The 9,651-nt window shown below is 44.0% G+C and overlaps 1 protein-coding gene across 1 annotated transcript; it reads left to right on the top strand.

Moving 5' to 3' along the window:
- The first annotated feature begins 740 nt into the window (after positions 1 to 740).
- LOC309357412 (prostate and testis expressed protein 3-like) lies at positions 741 to 9,301 on the top strand. The gene is made up of 3 exons (XM_081889553.1): positions 741 to 874; positions 3,415 to 3,528; positions 8,127 to 9,301. The coding sequence occupies exons 1-3, from the start codon at positions 811 to 813 to the stop codon at positions 8,258 to 8,260; spliced, it is 312 nt and encodes a 103-aa protein (XP_081745679.1). The 5' UTR covers positions 741 to 810; the 3' UTR covers positions 8,261 to 9,301.
- Positions 9,302 to 9,651: the final 350 nt, after the last annotated feature.

The raw sequence follows: 9,651 nt of genomic DNA, 5'->3' as shown, positions 1-9,651 counted from the left end.
TACTGTGGGTTTTTGGTGTTTGGGTTCCGAAATGTTTGTCAATGGAGATGTTCAAAACCTGAGGTTCCACTCTATGTATTTACCAGTATGTAGCTTCTATGTGGCACAGTGAAGTTTTGTGGGTTTTTTCTTTTTTTTTGCTGTGACAAGCACATGTTTTCAGTCCATATTAACAGCACCCCCACACATGTTTACTTGTACTGCACTCAGATGATACGTTTTACTGGTATATTTATTATCTGCGGCCTACATGAAGTGGCTCCCAACATGTTTCTTCATGGCTTGCCCAACAAGGGATTTTTAAAGATTTCCGTGGGAAAAGAAAGGCCGAAACTGGGCCATTTCTTCCCTCTTTACTCTGGATAGGAAGGGTGGTGTTCTTGCCTGTGTTTCTGACATGTGACAGGAAGGCTGCTCTGAATTGGGGAAGCTACGTCATTTTAGCACGTACAGTTCTGGATTTTTAGAAAATAAAGCTGCTAGTTTGTGCCATCCCATCTGACAGATAAGGAACCGTAGGAGACTGTAAAGGGGAAAAGCACCTGTCCTTGGAACATTTTGTGGGCTGTTTGTTGCCCGAAGCACCAAACCAACGAGTTGATGTTTGCAGGTGTGCATGTCTGCATCATTATCATTACTGGCTGTTCTGTCTCCTGTTGACTGATAACCTGACCAAGACTGAGAATATAAATAGGTAATCCGGACTGTTTCAACACCACCACGTAATATGGAGGAGGAGACTTGGAAAACCTCACATGCTGTTTAGACCAGACTTGAGCGGGTTCTTTTTGTCTCTCTGCCCTTTATAGAATGAAAACTAAAGCAAATAAGGTTCTGGTGTTTGGCTTTTCAATGATGCTCACTTTCGCAGCAGGTAAGTCCATACGCTGGGGCGTTGCATATTGGGGCACAGCCAGTTCAGAGGATTTAAATTCAAAGAATCTTCCAAGAATAATTGGGACAATGCTAGATCATCTTGGGGCCAGGAATGCTCTAAATAGAGCTGGAATTAGGAACTGGTGGGATTAAGAGGTTAGTATTGTCGGTGGATGAATGAATGGTTTTATAAGCCAATCAAGTACCAATATATTATATTTTCTATAGGCTCCAAGCAAAACTGGGTTAACCAATCAAAAAGTGACAAATGCTAAAACTGAGTGCTTGCAGCACTTAATGCAATTTGGATGAACTAACGGTGTTTACTGCAGTGGTACCTCAGGTCACAGACTCTGCTAACCCAGAAATAGTACCTCAGGTTAAGAACTTTGCTTCAGGATCAGAACAGAAATCGTGCTCCGGTGGTGCGGCAGCAGCAGGAGGCCCCATTAGCTAAAGTGGTGCTTCAGGTTAAGAACAGTTTCAGGTTAAGAACGGACCTCCGGAATGAATTAATTACTTAACCCAAGGTACCTCTGTATTCCTGGTTTGGGATCCCAACATTAGATGAAAGAGCATTACTCAATCAGACCAAAGGACCCAATAATCGGTTGCCAACTAAATCACTTGTGGGGGACATTTGGCCTTCTGGCCAACTTATCAGCCCCATCAAGCATGGCCAGTGGACGGGAGTTGTACTGCAACATTTTGGGGGCCAAAGGTTCACCACACCTGAGCTGGGGGCTTTCAGGTTGCACAAAAACAAAAACAGCACACGTATTGTTACACTTTTCCTGCTTACCCAAACAGGATGTGCAGGGGTGCAACTCTTACCCAAATTTAATTACTTAGGAAGCACATCCTTGCAGACTTATGAGTGTCTCGTCATATCTTGGGTTTAATTACATATATTCAGGTCCACCCTAATTGGTGGCACAGCTTAAACATTCCTGCCAGACCACCCCACTAAAACTCAGGAAATCTCTTCTGCCCCAAATGTTCTCCCAGGGTTACCCAACCTAAAGCACTCTCTTTTTTCAGGATCACACACACACACAAAATCTCACACAGAAGCACCAAAAACTATCCGTTCACATACTTGCTTGCACCGAAGTCATGTACTATGTGCATAGATACATCCCTACTTTTTCTCTAAGGCTCTCCACGTACAAATGCTCTCCCAGGATTACCCAAATGGAAATGCACTCCCAGGATCTCCGCACCCCAAATCTCACATTTGCAACCTGAATACATGCTCTGAGAATTCTGTGGAAATGAAAATGGCAGCTGCCAGCCTTTTGCTTAGCAGCATTCACAGCCACCCCTGTGAAAATGCCGAGACCAATATACACACACATACACACAGTGTTTTTTCTCTAAAAAAAATGTTTAGGGGTACAGTACTCTCATGAGATGCCAGTGGCGCTGTGGGTTAAACCACAGAGCCTAGGGCTTGCCGATCAGAAGGTTGGCGGTTTGAATCCCTGCGACGGGGTGAGCTCCCGTTGCTCAGTCCCTGCTCCTGCCAACCTAGCAGTTCGAAAGCACGTCAAAGTGCAAGTAGATAAATAGGTACCACTCTGGTGGGAAGGTAAATGGTGTTTCCTTGAGCTGCTCTGGATTGCCAGAAGCGGCTTAGTCATGCTGGCCACATGACCCAGAAGCTATACGCCAGCCCCCTTGGCCAGTAAAGCGAGATGAGCGCCCGCAACCCTAGAGTCATCCATGACTGGACCTAATGGTCAGGGGTCCCTTTACCTTTACTCTCAATTTGACTCAGGAAAAACATCATTTTATAGTTCAAATTGGGGAAAATAAATACAGTAAATGGACAAAAGTACAAAAAAGTGTTTAGGGGTATGCATACCTCTGCATATCCCCCAGAAAAAAGCACTGTGTGTGTGTGATCTCAAGAGGGGCAGGGGAACATTGGTCTCAGAGCAAAGATGGAGTACTGTTTTGAGCAGGGGTAGGCAACCTAAGGCCCGGGGGCCGGATGCGGCCCAAACGCCTTCTCAATCCGGCCCGCAGATGGTCCGGGAATCTGCATGTTTTTACATGAGTAGAATGTGTCCTTTTATTTAAAATGCACCTCTGGGTTATTTGTGGGGCAGAGGAATTCGTTCATATTTTTTTTCCAAAATATAGTCCGGCCACACCCCATGGTCTGAGGGATGGTGGACTGGCCCCCTGCTGAAAAAAGTTGCTGACCCCTGGTTTTGAGTGTCAGAAAAGTACCTAATCCCCACTCACCAATGGAACTTCATGGGTGACCTTGGGTCAGTCACTGTCTCTTAGCCCAAACAACCTCACAGTGTGGTGGTGAGGATAAAATGGGGAGGGGGGAAAGCCATAAATACCACCTTGAGCTCCTTGGATGAAAGGTGGGACGGGGAAACAAAAAGTTGCGTACTGTGGCTAGAATTGCATGAGATTCTTCCAAATCAGCCTCTGGCCCCTCAGACCCCTTGATCTACTTCTCAAGCTAGGCTGGCATTTTGTTTTGTTTAGCCTCATGTCCTTGCTGGTGTCGCTCAGTTGCAGGACTCAGATGCCATTCCTGTCCAAGGGTTAATGGAGCCAACGCTTGTGCTGTTCTGCAGAGACAATGCCAAACAGACGGATTCTGTTACACTCGAAGATTGTTCAGAGGTAATGCCTCTAATCTTACAGAATCATAAAGCTGGAAGGGACCCGAAGGTCATTTAGTCCATTTAGTCTCTGCAATGCAGGAATACATAGCTGCCTCATACGGGGATCAAACTCGCAACCTTGGCATTATCAGCACCACGCTCTAACCAACTGCGCTACTGTCTCTTGTTGGTCTTCCGTAGATGTAACAGGAGGAGAGCCATCTAAAAATTGCATATTTACGTGGCATGGGTAAGGGGAAGGTAGCTATAGCTATATTGGCGGAGATCATGGTCATATCACAATATAATACTTTATAAGCCAGGTAAACTGATAAAACTGCCCTTAATGATAAAAGTGGCAGTGCAGTGCACTGGCAAGAGGCTTCAGGCTTACCTGATGGTATTGCGATCCAGTTTTAAAACGTTGGAGTAAAGTGTCAAACAATGTGAGATGAATAACCCATGCACAATTTCCCAGTGAAACCTCAGCTCCATCTGTTATCTACCCTAGATAAATCCACAAGCAATCTAAATATACTTGGAGTTGAGTGTGAATTTCATGCTCTTTATTCAGCTCATGGTAGCATTGAATGAAACTTCCCCCCAAACATCTGCTATATATACATTACACTGGTCAACAACAAATTTGTTGTCTGTGTTTTTTCAGTTGATTTAGGACGAATCTGATGCGCTGAATCAAAAAATCACATTGGTTTTGCTCAATCAGGTTCAGTTTTTGAGCTATGGCCACATGTCGTTTTTTTATGTTTTTGTTCACATGTACGCTTGTGTGGAGCATTTTAGAAGAAGTTGGTGGGGGTAAAATGCCATGTCGAATAATTGTTTTGATTGGAAATGATTATTTTAATGACAAGAAGTATTCAGGTCCAATAGTTCTGGGTGATTATGTCGAAAAGGGATCAGTTTGAAGTCATAAAACCTTGAAATCTTCCATAAATTGGTGCGGCAAAGCATAAAGTTGGAGGATCAAAACTAAGTTAATGGGGCAGCTGCCCTACGAAGTATCCTGATCTTCATTCAGCACGTCGTCCTGTAGCTTATTGTGATAAAATTCCAATGCCTATCTTCGGAGAACTTCCTGACATTCGTGACGAAGATGCCTCCAGTGTTGAAAGACATGAAGAAGAAGAAGTGGTTCTTGAAGATGATGCTCCACATCCATTTTCCCAAAAGGAGTTGAATGATCTAGTTCGCGACCTCAGCTTGTCAAAGGACTCTGCCGAACTGTTGGCATCCAGATTGAAGGAAAAAACCCTCCTCTCTGACAACGCTCGCATCAGCTTCTTCCGCAACAGGCATCAAGAGTACCTCCATTTTTTCTCGGAAGAGAAGGACTTGGTGTACTGTGCAGATATTGTGCAGCTTCTGCTCAAGCTTGGAGTGCCACAGTACGAACCCAAAGATTGGAGACTGTTCATTGACAGCAGCAAGCAATCGCTGAAATGTGTTCTGCTACACAACATCAACCAGTTTGCCTCTATACCCCTGGCTCACTCGAGTACACTGAAGGAGAACTATGAAGCGGTGAAGTATGTGCTGGAGAAAATTGGTTATGATCGCATTAAGTGGTTTATGAGCTGAAGATGGTGAACTTTTTGTTGGGACAACAGTCTGGCTTCACCAAGTACCCATGTTTTCTGTGCATGTGGGATAGTAGGGACCGTGCTCAGCATTACACGAGGAAGGACTGGCCTGTGCGGGAGGAATTGGTGCCTTGCAAAGAAAGGAACGTAATCAACGACCCTCTGGTGGACAGAGACAGAATACTCTTCCCACCGCTGCACATCAAGCTCGGTTTAATCAAGCAGTTCACCAAGGCTCTGGACAACCATGGTGACTGCTTCACTTACTTGTGCCAGGCTTTTCCAGGATTGACCATGGAGAAGTTGAAAGCTGGCATCTCTGATGGTCCTCAGATCCGTCAGCTCATCAGAGATCCAGAGTTCGGAAAGTCAATGAACAAAGTGGAACTGGAAGCGTGGAAGGCATTTGTTCTGGTAGTGAAGAACTTTCTTGGCAACAATAAGGCCAGAAACTATGCAGAACTTGTCAACAACATGCTGACTGCTTTCAGAAACCTGGGCTGCAACATGAGTGTCAAGATGCACTACCTATTTTCACATATGGACTGGTTTCCTGAGAACCTGGGTTCAATGAGTGACAAGCAGGGGGAGAGATTCCATCAGGACATGAAAGCGATGGAGACCAGGTATCAGGGTCGCTGGGATGCAGTCATGATGGCTGACTACTGTTGGACTCTGAAGAGAGACCTCCCTGCCGCTGAGCATTCCAGGAGTTCCAAGAAACGGATGTTCAAGCCCTGAAGTTTGAAAAATGGTGAAGCAACATGCAATTTATGTGTACTTACCTTTATCAATGCCCACCATTCAGTTTGCAGTAAATCTGACCTGATGGAGAGAAACGGATGCCATTTCCTGAATCAGGAGTGCAAAAATACCCCAAATCAGTTGTAGAAATCTAGACAACATTCAAAAAGTAAAAAATTGTTGCCCAGTGTTATTTACACAATGATCCCTGCATGATTGGCTAATTCCGGGCTGCTCCTGTAGGCCAATCAGGTTGCGGATTCACTTCCTCCAGAAGTCTGATTGGCTGCTCCTGCAGGCCAATCAGGTCGCTGATTCACTTCCACCTGGAGCTGGATTGGGTGGCTCCTGCGGACCAATCAGACTGCTGCATTCTGGATCCTATTGTTCTAGGATTCAGCTCAGTACATAACAAATCTTTAGCTGGATCCTCAATGCTGCTAACAAAATTCTGGAAAATGATAAATTTAATTTGAGGTGAATTAGGGTTGCCTGATACCCACAAAGTTGTTGAGGCCTCCACTGCTTTTTCCATTGCATTGCCATACACCTGGATTTTCCCAGACGTTTTGCAGATTCGGCAAAATTCACCCCAAAGCCATTTTTACACCTGAAAATCAGGACATGTCAGGCATTTTCCTGACGTATGGCAGGCCTAGGTGAATAGTGCCGGAAATCTTGATATGTGGTGTTAGTATCCAGCTATTTAGCTTAGTTAAATGCTTGCAAGCAGACAGTGGCGCTTTGATCTTTCACTAAAAAAATTGGGGGAGGAAATGGTGGTTTTGTTGTTGGAATACTAAACATTCTCTGGAAGGTTCACGCAATGAACAGTTATTGGTGGTTGTTCTTTTTGCTTAGATTTTTATTTTGTATTTATGGCATTTATGTGCTGTTTGATCATTCACATTTCTGAACAGTGTATATAAAGACAGTCCACAGAAAATGGGGGCAACAAAATAATTTATCACAATTTATCATTTATCCTGCCCTTCCTCACAAAGCACCCACAGGTGGCGAGCAATAAAACAATACAAACAAAAACAAAAACAAATTGACAACAACCAAATGTTTCCACAACTAATAGTTTCAAGGTTGCCAGAAATAAGTACCTAACTCTTTCAGCTGGCAACAGGAACAGCAATGCTTTAAAACTCCCCCTAAACATTTGCAATAAGTTGGGCAGATATACATCACCATGAATATAAGATTTTTCCTTCTTTTTTTACATGATGGCTTACCAGAACATTTTTGGTGGGGGGGAGGGTATGTTATCCTGTTAATGTGTGTATTTTCCCACAATATTTTCTAATGTGTTTTTGTGAAGTTTGGCAATTGTATTATCTCGTTTTTTAAAAGTTGAAAGAGCAGGAGGGAATGTTAGTAGCTGGATCTTACACATGTGTGGATCAGACAGTGTTTGAGAACAGAGTAGTTTAACAATCAATCCTTCTTCCCAGGGAACTCTGGGAATTGTAGTTCTGTGTGTGGAATAAAGTCTAGTTGCACCCTTAACAACCAACCATTCCCAGAATTCTTTGAGGTGAGCCATGATTATGTAAATGGCATCATAGTGCTTTAAGTGTACGACGGGAACGTAGCAAACACTGAGCTAAATGCCTGATTCCATACAAGGCAGCTTTCTATAATAATAATAATAATAATTTATTATTTATACCCCGCCCATCTGGCTGGGTTTCCCCAGCCACTCTGGGCAGCTTCCAACAAAACACTAAAATACAATCACCTATTAAACATTAAAAGCTCCCCTAAACAGGGCTGCCTTCAGATGTCTTCTGAAAGTTTGGTAGTTATTTTTCTCTTTGACATCTGGTGGGAGGGCGTTCCACAGGGCAGGTGCCACTACCGAGAAGGCCCTCTGCCTGATTCCCTGTAACTTGGCTTCTCGCAGCGAGGGAACTGCCAGAAGGCCCTCGGTGCTGGACCTCTGTGTTGGACTTCAGTTCTGGAGAGACATAGCTCCTTCCACCCCATTCCAGTCAGTGCGAAATCATTTAAAATATCAACTTGCCCTTAACTTCCTTTTCCCAACTCTGTCTTTGAATGTGAAGGCCAGACAAATTGGTTTGTTGGGACTCATCAGTTTTGCCTTCAGGTGCTGCAGTACAGAAATAAACAAAGATGGGTGAACTCCACCTGTCATCATTTGTTATGGGCAGAGGTCTGGGAAATGGAACAACCCAGAACAGAAGGAACTTCCTTCACACCGGTCCTCTATAATGATCAATCTCTCTTATTTTATTTGCAGGAGGAGCCATTAGGAGAGTTTACCGAGGTTGCAGCAAAATCTGCAGACAGCTCGTAAATATCAAAAAGAGCATGAGAGTCAGTAACTTTTGCTGTGAAGAGGATTTCTGTAATATTCATAATGTTTGGGTTTAAAAATGGCTAAGGACATCCTGAGTTGGGGTGGAGCTGCTCCTACCAGCTTTCAACAGCAAAAGACCCATCCATATACTGGAGCACATTTCCAAGGCATTGCTGTGCTGATTTTTCGTTTTAAGAAATGAGAATATTGCCTGCTCTGTGTCCACACAACAATGAATATTGTGCAACATCCCCTGTATTGGTTACATTATTCCTTGCAATATATCCCCAAGGATGTGTAGAGTGGGAGGTGCATAAAAGGTGGGGCGTGGTTTTCTTTTAGCTCAGCTGTGCTGTTCCAGGGGACAGCTTTTTCTTGGGTACATGCAGGCACACCTATGCAGGATGCTTAGCCAAGAAAGAATAGGTGACTATCTGTAATGATCTCAGACAGGCAAGCATGCCTTGATAAGAATTAACGACTCTCCGGCAGTTTTATGGTACGTTTATTTTTAAATTACATCCCGAGCGCGGATCCCAGACTGCTGCTCTTTGAAACGAGTTGGTCACTCTGAGTCTCTGCCCCGTCACAGCAGGAAGGACTCAAAAGTCCAGCCCTTCCTCTTTTGCACTTCTGTTGCACTTTAACACTTTTAGCCCTCCGGATTCGGGGAGAAGAAGGGTGTAATTCCCAATTCTCAAAAGAAAAACTCTCTGCTTGCTGTTTCTCTGCTGGTTGCATAGCAACCCTCTCACTGCCACCTATCTCTCCCCTCCCCCCTCTTGTGAGCTGTCTGTGTCTGCTGCTCTAGCTGATTCAGAGAGCTCTTGGGGAAGGGGGGCCGAGTCCACCCTCTACTTCTCTGTCTGCAATCTTTCATCTCCAGAGTCGGACTCTGTCTCTCTTAGTACTGGCAATCTTTCACCTCCTGAGTCTGACTTCCCAGGCGTTCGATTCAGCCATGTCCCTGACACTGTTTCACTATCTAATTGTCAGATTGAGACTTTGCATTCATATATGTAAATTTGACTAAAAATCTGTGTCTACATGCATGCACAGACACATACATACATATAATAAAAGTTATGTCATAGTGGAAAATACTGAAATATAGAGGGCCTAAGGTCTTCCCTTTTAACTGATTCATAATATTGAATAATACTATGCATAATCTCACCGGCATTTGTGAGTGTGACAATTACTTATTTTTTATTATTATGTCACTTTTAAAATATAAGAGGCGACAAGTGTGTACCTTGTTACTAAATGATATGAACCGTTCATACAAGATAAAGTGTGGTGTTGCATGGCTTGCATCACTGAAATAGGGAAAGAAGGCAATATCTTCACCTGTAGCCCCTATCACCCCCCCCCCCAAATCTGCTCCAGAGGGTTGAGGAATCCTTTGGGCAGTGCCGGATCTACAAATTTTGCCACAGAAGGCAAAAACCTGCACTGCAGTGCT

This window comes from Podarcis melisellensis (genome assembly GCF_964234715.1).
Source record: "Podarcis melisellensis genome assembly, chromosome: 15".
NCBI lineage: Eukaryota > Metazoa > Chordata > Lepidosauria > Squamata > Lacertidae > Podarcis > Podarcis melisellensis.
The sequence above is the reverse complement of the archived record's forward strand: the minus strand, read 5'-3'. Positions and strand labels throughout refer to the sequence as shown.

Excerpts from the sequence above, each read along its gene's own strand:
- LOC309357412 (XM_081889553.1), top strand. The coding sequence starts at position 811 with ATGAAAACTAAAGCAAATAAGGTTCTGGTGTTTGGCTTTTCAATGATG. Across the intron at positions 875-3,414 it reads GATGCTCACTTTCGCAGCAG|TTGCAGGACTCAGATGCCAT; the intron begins GTAAGTCCATAC and ends GGTGTCGCTCAG. Across the intron at positions 3,529-8,126 it reads CACTCGAAGATTGTTCAGAG|GAGGAGCCATTAGGAGAGTT; the intron begins GTAATGCCTCTA and ends TTTTATTTGCAG.